Here is a 15,032-nt window from a genome sequence, read left to right on the forward strand (position 1 = left end):
GATGCTCTCTGCCATTGGCTTTATGCTTTGCCAACCTCTTTGACTCCTATTTTTCACCACCCAAAACCCCCAGCTTTTTCTCTATAGATTCCCACAACTTCTATGGAAATACCCACATTACGTTTCCACTTCTAGTGCAAATAACCATAAATAAAGCCTATTCATATTTCTCAAACGCCAACAATGACAGATAATGAATTATGCACAACTTTAATGCAACTTTATGGCTCTACATGATGCACAAACCAAAATGAAATAGTTTGCTGTCACTTTCGGCATTAAAGAAATGAGGGATCCAGAAGAAGAGTCAAGAGAGTGATAAAAACAACATGGCTGCAGATGTAATGAAAGCAAATGATTACGGTTGGTTCACTAAGCGCCAATGATGCACAACTGTGGCTGCATCCTTTGGCAGTCGTACCATTTATGCAAGCAATGACAAAAGTTTACAACGTACGAATACAGTACTTAGTTTAGTTGGTAGGGAAAATTTCACATATTCTAAGCATTTTGTATCAATAATTCATGTTCATGGGTATATACAGAGATAAGCTAATAAAAAAATAGGTGAGCAAAAACTCACAATTTTTTGCACAAGAGAGGCATCATGAGTCCAATTACTTTTCATTTATGATCAAGAGAAGACAAGGTGCAGGAAAACCAATTGCGTTTCAAGTATACCATCTCCTTACAGGGAAGGTGGCTCCATCTTAGCTTTGATGAAAAAGGAAAATTGCATCTCTCCCTATCGCTATTTATATGCAGGAGAAAATTTTTGGGTGATTCACCCTCGGGAGGGTAAAAAGAAAGGAAATTTTTTTCCCATTCCAAATCACCATTCATGATGAGAGTTCAAGCTGGCAATTAGCTCAAGCTCTTCCCGTCTCTTGCCTTATAATTACTCGAATCATCTCCAAAAACTTCTTCTATCATACTGCTAGTTGGCAAGAAGTCAACTTCACTTTTCGAACAAGTCAAGTATCCAACATCCCACACTTTAGCATCACAGTGCTCCTGAACCGATGACGGCTCATGACCAAGACCACCACTATTGTTTGGCCCTGTAAAGCTACCGAGCCACTGATCACAATGCTCCGTCTTGGCTGGAAGTTCTTGGGCTGCAGGACCTGTGTCAGATGATGTGCACGAATCGTCTTGAACTTCGTGTTCTCCTCCCCTTATATCACAAGGAATTCTGTCCAGATGCGTGGGACTGGAACCACAATTATTAAAACAATTACCAATTCCACCACTTTCATTATCATGAAATCTTTCGTCAGCAATATCCTCATCATACTCCTGCAAACCACCTTCCCTGCCATGATCAAAAACAGGTCCAACTTCATGCAGTGGTGATTCAACAACAGAGTCATCATCCTCCTCTGTCATTCCAAGTTCATTATCACCATAATCATCAGTCCCTTGCCACTCATCATTGTCACTATCGATGTTTAACGAGTCACATCTGTTCTGCTCTGCTCGTCTTCGAAGCATAAAGACGTTGAAGTAATAGCTAACAATTTCCTTTTTAGATTTAGAAGAAAACACAATGGAAAGATCACTCCAGAAATTTTTCCCCAGTGAGACTGGATTAGAAAAGACGACCTCATAAAATAACCGTTCTTCTTCTTCACTCCATTTCTGCGCTACTTGCTCTCCCATTTCATAGAAACCTAGCTCCTTAAATCTTTCTGGTCCGATAGAATTTTTAAGTTGCTCTCTTGCATCAGCAATGTGCGTACTTACACATCCCACAGACCCATTATCCTCACAGTTACAAGCTGCTCTTCCACTTCCAACTTCTTGACCACAAATGATTTCAGAGTCCACATCTGGCATTGGAATAACACAAGTACCAATCACCCTCTTTTCGTATTCATCAACTGTAAGATCGGACTTTGATGCTGATCCAGGGATATATGACATAACCTCCACATCTCGTGATCTCAAAGGTGGAACAATAGCTTGATGATCGGGACCAATGGAAACAGATTTTTGAGGAGGGTGGTCCAATAGTAATGAATAGATTTCTTCACAGTACGTCAATATTCTTCGCTGATGATTTACAGGGTTAAAAAAATCAGAGGAAATAGAATAATGAAGGGGAGATTTAGATGGGGACCCCTCTTCAAGGGCCTTATTGTTGTTCGTGCCAGAAGAGAAGGATATGCAGCCAGGCACACCACTAGTATCAAAGTCATCACTGCTGCCATGGGGCTCTGAGAAAACTCCACTTGAATGCTTTTCGTCACTTTCTGTATCATTCTTTGTAAATTCGTCCCCTAACAATCACAATGGAAAATGAAATGCCATTAAGAGTAATCCAAGAAGCTCTAAATGGCAACAATCGGATAGAAGTTGTTTTGCAGCTCTTCTTATGAAAATAAGTATCAAGACGAATACAAAACCTTCATAAATAATTGTCACAGATCAATCAAATATTCATCACTTCCCTAAATTATTCAAAATCAGAATCAAGACTAGCTCAATGATCACAGCTTAAAATCTTCAGATTCCTTCTACACTCAAATAGACCATATGATTTAACCAAAAGAGAGTTAAACTCCAAAAAAGAGAGAGAGTGAAAGAAAGGGGAAAAATGGCCAAAACAATTTATTGTTAGGTAGAACTGCTCAATCAGCAGCCTCCACATTACCATCGTGCAGGATAGCAAAATGTAAAAGCAACTAGTCTAGGACCCTTGTTCAAAAATTTCAGCCAAATTCGCACCTAAAGCATAATGATACTGCAGAGAATCTTCAGGGAGAACAGATTCTGAAAATGACAGAATTTGATTATTCTGTTCGACCACTTGTTTCAAGTGCTTGGAAGAGATCTCAAGTGGTTCTCCATCATCAAAAGATTGTTTCTGTACCATTTTAACGGCAGCACAAATTGTGATCTGTGGATAAAAAAATAAGTTCAAACATTTGCCAAAAATTCCATTGATATATGAAAAGACAGATAGAGAAGCAAAATGCACAACAAATATTACTTGACTTATATAAACAACAGGCAGCGGAGAGAAAAAAGCACAGTATCTTCCAGTTTCCCTTAATTCTTTGTTATAACAAACAGAATTCTGTAGAATGCTCAAAATCATGAACGGATTTTAATGTGATTCTCTGTTTCTCCTAAAAAAATGAACGGATTTTAATCAAATACTTTTTTCTGCCTTGCTTACAAAATAACCTTGAATTCCCAAATATAGTAGGCGACTAGCCTGTCTTCAAACAAATTAAGATATCAGAAAATTAAATCATATACTAGTTGAGTCTCGCAATTGTTCTTCACTAAAGTTCCAAGAGAGCATCATCCATGTCTCCCCCCTCAAACTTCAATACAACATATGCATGCATGTGTGTATGAGTGTATGCAGACTCACACTCTTTTTCATGTTCGGGCTACCTCTAATATCCTATTTGTGTAGTTATATTCTAGTATCAAGGAAACATTTTTACGTCATGGTGAGAATGAGAAGAAAAAACAGAAAAAGAAACTGGGCCATGGTCCAAACAAGATCATAATCACTTAAAGATAAGCATCCCTGATGGTACGTACAACTATAAAAAGAATGTGCATGTTGAAGGCAACCGCAAAACAAGACAAGTCAAACCCATAAGTAACTAGAATAGGAAGAATGGACCCATTTTTTAAAAACAAAAGAGAGTTTAACATGCTCGGTTATCTAGTCTTGTTCTACCTATGAAGAAAGGAACAAAGAATATTCTTCTAATGCGTTCTAAAATAAACATGAGCCCTTGAAAAAGACTACACTCCAAGTCAAATCACCAATTGGAGTAAACTGGCAGTAGTGAGAATATATATATAATAGTCAAACACTTAAAATGTTTAGTTCTAGCGTGCCATCATGACATTGTTTAATATTCTTGGTCATTTAGAGTATTCTAGGGGGAGGGCAAAATGGTAAATATGTACAATTCTAAAGAGGGGCCCAACTTAGCTTTGAAAAAAAAATTCGTAGACGATAATCGAAAGGATCGAAATAAATAAGAAATAATTGATATATTCATCGAATAAACGCCAAACTGAAAACCCTAGAAATTAAGAACCATTTTGCTTTGTACCTCAAAAATACACGTCGAGTCAACGGAGCAATAGACGAATCGGAAAACGGAGCTCGGATATACGGGTAACTGGCCGAACAATCGCGATTACTCCGAGAAATTTGACTTTCCCCCAATTTATTTTGGTCAAAAAAAAATAAAATCCCTAATATGCAGAAACCCTAACCCTAATTTCCACTAATCCACCAGAAACACAAAATTGGACAATTCGGGAACGACGATTTACGATAAATCGATAGATTAAACAACCCCAGGCGAACCAAGAAAAGAATCCAGATCTAAGCCGCTCAAACGATTAAAGATAATTTACAAATTAAAAAAAAGTCGAAAACAAAAAACCAAAACCAAAACAGGAATCGGAACGAACAGATCTCCGATTAAACTCAAGGATCGGAGCTTCGACGAAAACCTAAGGCGAGAAACGTAAAGAGAAGACGGAAACGGCAAAAATTGGGATCGATGTGTAGAGGAGGACGAAACAAAAGCAGATCTAACAAGGAAAGGCGAATCGAAGCGCTGGGTTTCGATGGATGGAGGAAAAAAAGAATAAAAGGTGGAAATTGAAAGAGGCGGCGGCGATTGACGATGACCAAAACTAGGGTTTGGTTTTTCTTTGTAGAAGGTTATCCGAAAATCGAATATAACTAAAAGAGGCACGAATCTTTATGGAATTACGGATAAAGCCCCTTCTTCGTCAGGGGCTGAGGGACGTGGAGGAAATAGCTATATATGTGAGATACAAACGCACAACGTGGTGCTCGTTCGGGTTTTAATTCAATGCTACGGATCCTCGACACGTGGCATATTTCGAGGGCCTAATTGTCAAGTGGCCTTTGACAGTTGACTTCTTTTTCTTTTTCCTTTTTGAAGTGTAATATGTGATTTCATTATTTAGATTTAAGTGTTATTTTGGTTTGTAATTTTGATCTTGATGATTTTAATTTTCTGCTTTTAAAATATCTGTTTTTGTGTACTTTTTATGTAAACTTCTAACAATATTTTATATGTAACGGACATTTTTTAATATAAATTTTCAATCACATTTCAATAAATTTAGTGATTAAAATATCATGTTACAATTATTATAGAAATAACATGAAATTATCGAAATTATCCCTTTTTAAAACGTACGTCGATTAAAATGACGCTTCAAGAGTAGAAAAATTAAAATAATTAAAAGTTTAAAATAATTAGATAAAATTGAATGTTTTAGAATTACGTAAATGAAATGATTGAAAAAGTAGAATATGAGTAGATGTTGTCTTACAATCTTGCCATTTTATTTTCTTTTGTAATCATTTTAAATTGAGGTTCTTTTTATGTTTTTTCCTTTTTTATCTTCTTTGTAAAACACCTTCATTCTTTTATTTTTTTTTCATTTATTATGGTGGGTTTATTATATAATTTATTAAAAAAAAACATGATGGTGATGTAATATGAGGTTTGAGATATATATCAATTACCGCTTAGCTATAGGTCACTACATGTGTACTACTGTTGATTATATTTTCTATGGTTTCTATAAAAAATTAAAATTGTTACCAACAATAATATATTTTATTTTAAACAAAATTATCAGTAAACAGTGTTTACCTCTTTTTCCTTTTTTATTTCTTTTTAAATATGTTGGGATCATATGATTTGTAAACTTTTCTACTTACAAATTCGTTTTGTTAACTAATAAAACTATTCATTGGGACAGCGAAGTTATAAATTTGTCTTTTTAGTATAATAAAAGGATGTGATTTAAACCTTCGATCATAAAAATAAGAAATAAGATGTCTCGATAGTTAAATTATACTCACGTTGATAATGACAACTAACAAATTGCCTGTAGAGGGACAAAACTTCACAGATATAAGTAACTCCCTCTGCACATAATATTTAAATTCTAAATATATATATATATATATTTCAAATAATGACAAGCTAAGAGATTAGTAATATTTTTGTTTCACTATCAACATGAGTTTAAGTCAACAGTGATTGATACCTATCTTACGATTAAGAGATTATGAGTTCGAATATGTCACCCCACTCATTGTACTAAAAAATAAAAAACTTTTTGTTTCACCCTGGTTTTGTGCTTTATGGTATCCATTATTTTTATTATTTTGTTGAAACAATTTTTTTTTTTTTACCCTTTGTTTGAGAAAATATCACCCTACTCCAATTTTTTGTTTGAGAAAATATCACCCTACTCCAATTTTTTGTTTGAGAAAATATCACCCTACTCCAATTTTATATAATAAGAGTGGGTTTAACATGACTTAGGATTACGCTACTCCCGACAACTATTAGAAACTCATACATTTTATCGATTTAGTTATATACAAAGCTTATTATCATTGTTCTATCAAGTCAAAACAAATGTGGGTATAGAAATTCGAATTTTTAACTTCTACTAAAGGAATAGAAATTATCTATAGTTTAGATATCACTCGTGACTTATAATTATTTGTACGGAATTGTAAAAATATCTAAAAACCAATAACTGTGAGTGAGAATTTTATTAAAACAAAACAAGTATTTTTCCAAGAGCGCATAAATTTTAAATATCCTCCTTTGAACAACACAACCCATCGATGCTTTCAAGAAAATTTATTTTTATTTTTACATCAACGATGACAAATAAAAATAAAAAAATAACAAATTATAATAAATATATCTACCGAAACTCAAGTATTACAATTTCTATACCATATATGGAAATACAATCCCTGTAAATATATAGCATTGGACCTCCCTCAGCCCAATTTACCATTAATTTGGATTCCAAATTTTATACAAGCCTGCCAAATGACAGTAGACATATAAATAGACTAGTAAAAAGGCTTCCATTCTATACACACAAATCTACTGTATTGGAGTTCTCCTGTATACATTTTATTTTGCATCAAAACATTTCACAACAGTCCCCCAGTTCCAGTCTGAAGTCACCATATAAAAATTCTTCCATTCCCTTTGAATTTACAGCTACCAACAAGCAAACAAGCAGAGCATCTCCATTCAATCTGTACAGAAGTTGAAAATGAGTAAGGCAGGGAATTTTCAATATATTGCTAGATGGCATGTTAAAAGACTAAAAGTTTCCTATACAATACCAAAAGAATGGTTATAATGTACCATTCCAGTCTTACACGTTTTAGTCCATGTACTTCTATTTGTAGTGATTTAGTTGCTATGCTATTAAAAATTGTAACTAACTGTTCAATCAGGAGTTGAAATGTACATTACAAATTAGAACATTGAAAATTAAAGGTGGCAAGCACCAACATAAAAAACTTGAGCATTCAACTTACAATTCTTTGTAAAGGCAGTGCAATGATTTTATAGATCAACACCCTCATCAAGGCCCTTGGAACTAATCATGACATTGGAATCAATTTGCTTGTCAAATTTCCTTTTTCTCCTAGCTTCAAATTCCTCAAATCCTTCCATCTAATAGTCCATGGAAGAAGGCAAGTAATATTAGTAAGTACATTTCAGTGGTTTTAAGAATAATGTTAAATAAGACAAAACTGAAGATAAGGAGTAGAACACACCTGCTGGAATTGATCCATTACAATTGGATTACCATGCAAAGATACATTCTGCAATGCTTTGCAATCTTTCAACAGATTTGATGGTAACTGAGATAGAAACGCAATACCACATATCAAATTTATGTATCCTAGGATGAAGACTACTAAGGCTGCTATGGAGGAATTTATCTTGCAACGAAGGGAGGGAACATTTCGTGCATGCACATGTGAGACCTAATTATGTAGTAACAACATGAAAACATTTTGTCACGTAAGGACCATCAATAAGTAGTATTCCTTGATAAGAGTGTGGCCTAGAAGGTACGAGTCCAGGTCTATTAAAGAGCTTGAACTTACTTGTAATTCTCTCCTCTCATTTTGACTGTAATAAAATAGGCTTTGGAAGTCTGATCAATCTAAGCATACCAAACTAAGATTCTTATTTTTAGTACAGTCAATCTAAGAGTTACAAGTATCTGAAATGGTCAGTAATAAAAATTTTGGAATCAGAAATTATTCATTCACGAGAGATTCAAATCAAAATAACAGGCTATCAAGCGATAGATGTCCAATCAAGTAACTAGCTTTTTCTCATTACTGCCATCGACTCAACAATCAAGATCCTGAGCATATTGACTCAAATTTCAGGTTAGGAAGTCATGGATTCAAAGTCAATATATCTAGCAAGGAGTGCCAATCCTCCATGTACATGTAAATCTCAAAAACTCAAGGCTATAATCAGTAAAAAGCAATTTTAAGTCAAGAATTTTACTCATTGCTGTAACCAGAACTGTAAATTTAGGAAGTTAAATCATGCACGTATAGTGAAAAAGTCTACCTGACCAATATTGTTATTATTTAAACACAACGACTTCAGGTGAATCAGATTGCACAAAGATGAGGGAAGGCCTTCCATGAGATTATCTGAAAAGTTGTTCAGATGTAAGGAAGTGATTGAATAAAAACTACAGAACCACAAATTAGAGGAGACCATATGCATCTCCAAACATGTAATGATGAAAAAGAAACTAATCAGAACCATGGCAGTCATACACGAGTTTGCTGGAATATTCTCTAAAGTGTAATCAAGAGGTCCAATTAATAGAAGTTCTGCATGTCTTAAAAGGAGCGAATGTTTAAAGCTCCATGTCATGATTCATGCTTCCAAATAACAACTGTCAGAGTAGCATATGGGAATTACTTAGTAAAAAAGAAGGTAAGAATTTCATATACCATTTGCTTGCAATTCTTCTAGTGAGAAGCAACTCCCTATTGATTCTGGAAGAGATTTTAGCTTGTTGTTTGACACATTGATAAGCGATAACTGCACCATCGAACCCCATGTTAGCCCTCAAAGTTAATAATATGCACATATTACCACATCAAAATGAAAAGTTTAAAGGTGGAATTATATTTTAATATTAGCATCAAAATTGGTTCTCATACAATGAAGTTCACTGTTAACATCATAGTGAATACGGGTGCTATGATGACGACTTTCATAATCTTATATTTGATAAAATTTCTAGCACTCTCGAGGTCTTTTGGAATCATGTTGCAATGTAAGGGCTTCTCTATATGGAAAACGTAACTTTGCCTAACTTTGCCCAATCTCATCCCATGGTTATGAATGCATCATGATGCTACAAAAACAGAGGATTGATCATGATTAGATCCTAGCTTTTTTTTTTTAATAACCGGGAGTCCGAGCTTTCCTTTTATACGGGGCGCCTGCGCCCGCTCCAAGACTCGAACTTGGGAGACATTATGGATTTGTTGTATTAAGCTTACTCGAAGTCCGAACTTGAGACCTCTAAACTGGTATGACTAAGAGACCTCAATCCCTTGCCAACAGGGACACCCTGGGGCTTTCACGACTAGATCCTAGTTAGAAATAAAAAGAGATTTTCGGACTAATCTGTTTATTTTATACTATTGAAAAATCAATCAATCCTAAGTTGATAACTCCAACTGATCCTATTTTTTCCCTTTTCACTTTTTTCCTTCCTCTAACGACTTCTACCTCTGATTTTACAGTCTATGGTATACTTTTATTATTATTTTTATTGTTATTTTTAATAAGAAAGAGAAAGATATATATTCAGAAAGGAAGGAACATCCTAGCACACCAAATCAACTTTTCTACACAAATGTTATCCATATTGCATGGTCATTCATCTTTGAACCTAGCATTTGCACATAATACTTTTTAACCATTATTTTCTTTAACGCTCCAAATGTATTTCACCTCCTTTATCCATAATTAGTTACCAAGGCACCCATTTTTTGCTATTCAACTTTGGATTTAAAATTTTTAAGGTTGATGCTGCCACATATACATTCATTTTTATGGTTAAAGACCCCATGATTCTACGCTAGAAACAACATAACTTAAAGTGATCTGAAAATGCAACAAAATCCATATTACAGAGGAATTATAATAGTTAAAATGCTATGAACAAAATCCACTTACATTCCGCAAGCTTCCAATGGTTTCAGGCAAGGTTGATAGCAAATTTCGGGAGACAGATAAACGTTCAAGCCTTACTAGCTGACCCACTACATACAAGAACTGATATCCATTTAGAATGTATATAAAAAAAAACTTGCAAAAGAGACTATCACTTCTTGTATCTCGTTAAATTAGATGAGAGAATTACATTCATCAGGTAATGCAGTAATTTGATTTCCATCAAGTATCATAACCTTTAGAGATTGAAGCTTCCCCAAATTCATTGGTAGACGCTCAATAAGGTTATCTGCCAATACCTGACAAGGAAAATGGAAATTGAAGATGCAATTCAGTCTTGCTTCATATTTCATTTCTCTTGTTTTTCCCCAATAGAGGAATGCATGTGTAAATAAGAAACTTGATTTATTAAAATATAAGAACATCAGTAGGTCAAGGCATCCTACAAAATCTGCAAATAAAATTTTAAAAAATAAATAAATAATATCCCCAAGAAACTTTTGTCAAGGAAGGCCATAAATAAGACAATAAAAATTATAAGACATGAGATGTTGTTTACACTTCTCATTATGAAAAAATCATGCAGTAAAGATAGCAGTTGTAATTGAATGATGGAGTCAATGAGAATGATATCAAATATAAGTAGGACAATGACATCCTCTATTCATCGTAGTCCATGAGAATTACCAATTGGTCTGGATTATCCTTTTTTTTTTTTTTTGAATAATTGGATTATCCAATAATTCAAAACTGAAAATGAAAATATATCAAACTTTAGCAACTTTATGGAAGGATAAAGTTAATACTTTCTGCTGTATTCTTCTCTTGGCTATTTCTATATGTGATAGTTCCCTATCGTTAACTATGCCAAAAGAAAAAAAAGAAGTAGAATATTTCAAAGTTCTTGATATCTAATTTAACTTACCGAGACTCTCTCAGCAAGCAACAGATTTAAAGCTAACTCTTTGGTAGGGGAAAACTAAAAGCTAGTTCAATTCAATTAACATGCCCCATCAACTCAATTGGTGGACAGACAAAATATTTTAAATTTTCATCATTTTTATCAATGAATCTGCCTTTCAAGACGATGTCACACAATTCACTTTAGTATGAATATTCACTAGAGATAAACATATATGAACCGTGAGTTCTAAAAAATTGTTGTAGTTCTAAAAGATAAAGGAAGTAGAAAGTTTCAACGATTCAAATATGTGAAGTACACGTAATCAAAACGAATGTACCAAGCTCTACAAAGATGTCCAAGGCTTTTGTTGAAAATGTTTACAAAACAACACTCAATCAGATGTGTAAAATGAATAATCCCTACCAAATAAGAAATATAATACCTACCAGGCGCTGCATGTTTATTAATTTGCAGACTTCCATAGGAATATCAACTGCAAAATAATTAGAAAAGACAAGTGAATATAAGTTGAAAGTTTTAAGCGTATGATGGTAAAATAGATGAAAGTTTTATCATTACCCATTTAAATTAGACGTGATGATGATTAAGTTCTGAAAATAGCTTTTTAAGGATAAGTATGACCATGACAGGAAGTCATAAGAGAGAAGAGTGCAAGATACCCACCTATTTTATTGTGAGTTAAATCAAGGGTACGGACAGATCTGTCCAGGTCAAGAACTTCATCAGGAAATGCCTGTTCCAAAATTAGTAGAAGTGTGAGCAGGTGACCAACAAAACTAACATTCGTGTCAAGCACTTCCCAAGAACTGCACGAGTTATTGGACTTCATCAACACATACAGCATTTTCTTTTTCTTTTTCCATTTTTTTCTTTTTATGAGAAACAAAGAGAATATATTCAAAAACCAAGAGGCCCAAAGAAGGGAAGAACAACCTAAAGGTGGTTGGTGGGTTGAGAGAACCCTCCCCTAAGGACCATACAATCGCGGGTTTTCAATCTTGTATAATCAAAAGAAAACCATAGTTACGAAAAATCTTCTTGTGGATTTAAGCCCACCAAGAAGCCATATGCTCTATATTCACACATACAGCATTTTCTGGAATGACTAAAGTTCTATGATTGTGAAAGCCCCGATTCATGCAATCTAAATCTCATTTCCTTGGACATAGGCTAGGATGAACCAGAGGACTAATAATGATTCCCTGTTTATCTATGTTCATTACCAGTTGAATTGATGAGTTATATAGTCAATATACTGTATTAATTCATATAACCAATTTATACTGGTCCGACAAATTCAATTATCTTTCGTATTAAGACCATCTAACAAATTCAATTAAGAATGTATTAAATATTTTGCCCCCAGAAACTTAAACGAACGAACATCCTAAACCCCTGGGGAAATTTCATATGCAACTTATCAGTAAACAAGATGGCTGAAATCCAACAAAAAGATAACATAGAGTTAATATGAGGAATAATAGGGAATGTAACCTTCAACTTTGAGTCTTGCAAGGCCACAATGCCAGTTGCTTGCCATCGAGCAACTCTGCTGGCCTTTGAATCTACATTCTTGCTAGCATAGCACCCCATGTCGCCAGCAGTAGAGAAAAACTTAACCTTCCGATAAAGGAACAAGGATGGTAGTGATGACGAGCTTTTTGTGTTGATCTCTGATACTATACACATATAGTCCGAGTGTCAGAAAGAACAGGTCAAGCAGTTGTAACTATATAGGGCATGAACCATTTGCATGCCTCTAAGATTTTGGTTAGTTAACCTATTGTCCCCGTATTTTGTGGCTCCCTTTTCCTTGTGGGTTGCGTATTTGAATTTCCTCGCTAATACTATAAAAAATTTTAAAAACAAATGGTCTTTGCTGCTTATTAGATGGGAACAAAAAATTAACAAGGCACTGATACAAATAGCGTCTCACTGTAACTGGTTAATAAGTCGCAGAGTCCATCAAATAAATGTCATTTGTATTCATATTTCATAGTACGTAAATTTGTATCAAGTTTGATTTCCGGTGGTGAAAAACGGTCTCTAATGCAAGGCACGCGAAAAAATCATACATACTTTCCATATATGTCATTGATGAAGTGATTTTCCTCACACATTTTATATAACTTCTACGCTGAACGGTCAAAATCCTTAGAATTTCTTAAATTTTGTACCTCAGTTGTCAGTTTCCGTGCCACTTCGGAGAAATCGAACAGTCAAACGAACGCAGTTTCAATCACACGTGAACTGAGAAGTCGAAGAAATCCTGACATGGCCAAATTGGGTTCAAAAGAAACGGTACCCTACTTCGAAGAAGACAGCATTTACCACAATTCGTGAATTCAGTAGTCCCATGAGGACAAAAGGTAGAGATTGATCAACAGAAACTCGAAAATCATACAAATAAAACACGAAAAATAAACTGAAATCGGGACTCACAGGTCAGCGATAAAAATAATAATGTATGAATGAGATGATCGTTGGAATTTTCTGTAAAACCTTTACCTGGTGAATGAATGGTTTGAGAAGACAACCGCGGCGGATATTAAAGGAAATGCTTAAAATAAAGATAGATCGCTGGATCAAAGAGTCAAGACGTTGAATTGAAATCAGATGGAGCGAATGATAATAATAAGACCGAAACTGTTTTTGCTCTCTATGTCGATCCGTACGGATAATATGAATATTAGTCGTTTTGTTGACTAGGATTTTTATTTTTTCTTTTACGTTTCTAGTTTTTAAAAATTTGCTTTGTTTGCTTCCAATTTGTTTTATGTATTTTCACTTATTTTTAATATACGTTCCAATTATTTCTAAAAATTTAAAAATAAACCTCATCGTTTCTTATTTTTTGTTTTTATTTTTTATAAACATACACATTTAGTACTATTCATGTTATTTTTTATAAGTCGAAACAAATATAGTTCAGCAGTGATTGACGTCTATCTCAAACCAACTCAAACCCCTTGTATACTAAAAAATTTTTCATTTTTAATATCAACTAAGTAAAATAGATTGTGATTTTTTATACATCCCATCAATTTCGTTTATAAAGTATATTATTCATGGGGTATTTTGAAGTGTGACCGTGTGGGCCTCTCAAAATTTCTTTTTTATTTCTAATGATTTCGGGTCGATATTCCATCTTTTTTAAATTTCGATGACACATTATCAATATAAATAAAAAATGATTTATTCATAGTAAATATATATATTATGTTTTTTAGTCCCTCGTGCTTATCGAACTAACAATAGATTTATATATCATACTTTATCATTTTATTATTATCATTATTGTTTTAATAAAATATCTTCCATGAAAGGAATTGATGTCCAACATAGTACCAATCCACAAAAGGATTTAAGGAAAACACAAACCTCACACACAAGAGCTGTCCCATATGTGAAAACCGATGAGCCACTTAATGAGCTAAAATGTCTGCCTCTCACGCGATGAAATGTATGGAGACTGCCTAGTTATGAACAACAAGATGTCTAATTTCATTCACGATCCAAACAATTTCGGTAATATCATCGTCTTCTTCATTCAGCAACTTTGCCACCTATAGAGAATATGTTTCAAGGTAGATTTCGAACCCCTCCAAGTTCTTATTTGTATGAGTATGAAGAGTATCGTGATTCCTTGCAAGCTTTTAACACTTCATTTGTATCGTACACAGCTATTGCATGTTTGCACCATACCTCCATTAGAATTTGGCGGTAATACCATATTTTCTTATATCTACATGATAAATAGAACAAATGGACCTCATAGCATTTGTAATATAGTAGTGACGTGGCAAACAGTTAAATGAAATGGATTGTTGTACTCCCCCAATATAAGAAAATTTCACAAAGTCTAGCATAACCCACTTGAATGCTCCCAAATTTTCCAAATTAATCAGTCTAGTGTAACAATATTTTTTTTTATCGCACCATATTTTATTAAAATGAAAAACAATACATTGTCAGAAAGAAAATGAAAAACTATAATTTGTTATAACAATTATTTTTCATAATAT

The 15,032-nt window shown here is 34.0% G+C and overlaps 2 protein-coding genes across 10 annotated transcripts; both read right to left on the reverse strand.

Moving 5' to 3' along the window:
• Nucleotides 1-608: 608 nt before the first annotated feature.
• Nucleotides 609-4,791, reverse strand: LOC111006796 (uncharacterized). Its single transcript, XM_022278866.2, has 3 exons — nt 4,089-4,791; nt 2,731-2,902; nt 609-2,282 (listed from the first exon to the last, which is right to left on the reverse strand). The coding sequence occupies exons 2-3, from the start codon at nt 2,876-2,878 to the stop codon at nt 865-867; spliced, it is 1,566 nt and encodes a 521-aa protein (XP_022134558.1). The 5' UTR covers nt 2,879-2,902; nt 4,089-4,791; the 3' UTR covers nt 609-864.
• Nucleotides 4,792-6,726: 1,935 nt separating this feature from the next.
• LOC111007452 (Leucine-rich repeat (LRR) family protein) lies at nt 6,727-13,672 on the reverse strand. Of its 9 annotated transcripts, none has more exons than XM_088126083.1 (12): nt 13,516-13,672; nt 13,185-13,276; nt 12,502-12,680; nt 11,671-11,740; nt 11,433-11,479; nt 10,273-10,381; nt 10,086-10,171; nt 8,846-8,936; nt 8,451-8,536; nt 7,634-7,720; nt 7,391-7,529; nt 6,727-7,102 (listed from the first exon to the last, which is right to left on the reverse strand). In XM_088126083.1, the coding sequence occupies exons 3-11, from the start codon at nt 12,598-12,600 to the stop codon at nt 7,419-7,421; spliced, it is 786 nt and encodes a 261-aa protein (XP_087982209.1). In that variant the 5' UTR covers nt 12,601-12,680; nt 13,185-13,276; nt 13,516-13,672; the 3' UTR covers nt 6,727-7,102; nt 7,391-7,418. The 9 variants fall into 9 exon arrangements, with proteins under 9 accessions (XP_087982209.1, XP_022135518.1, XP_022135511.1 ...); XM_022279826.2 differs by having other exon boundaries at nt 13,185-13,313; XM_022279819.2 differs by having other exon boundaries at nt 12,502-12,686; nt 13,185-13,313.
• Nucleotides 13,673-15,032: the final 1,360 nt, after the last annotated feature.

Source organism: Momordica charantia (assembly GCF_013281855.1).
Source record: "Momordica charantia cultivar OHB3-1 chromosome 6 unlocalized genomic scaffold, Mcharantia_2.0 BLBB01000006.1, whole genome shotgun sequence".
Classification (NCBI taxonomy): Eukaryota; Viridiplantae; Streptophyta; class Magnoliopsida; order Cucurbitales; family Cucurbitaceae; genus Momordica; species Momordica charantia.

Excerpts from the sequence above, each read along its gene's own strand:
- LOC111006796 (XM_022278866.2), bottom strand. The coding sequence starts at position 2,878 with ATGGTACAGAAACAATCTTTTGATGATGGAGAACCACTTGAGATCTCT. Across the intron at positions 2,283-2,730 it reads GCAGTATCATTATGCTTTAG|GGGACGAATTTACAAAGAAT; the intron begins GTGCGAATTTGG and ends TGTGATTGTTAG.
- LOC111007452 (XM_088126083.1), bottom strand. The coding sequence starts at position 12,600 with ATGGGGTGCTATGCTAGCAAGAATGTAGATTCAAAGGCCAGCAGAGTT. Across the intron at positions 8,537-8,845 it reads AGAAGAATTGCAAGCAAATG|ATAATCTCATGGAAGGCCTT; the intron begins GTATATGAAATT and ends ACAACTTTTCAG. Across the intron at positions 7,721-8,450 it reads ATAATAACAATATTGGTCAG|TTACCATCAAATCTGTTGAA; the intron begins GTAGACTTTTTC and ends TTTCTATCTCAG.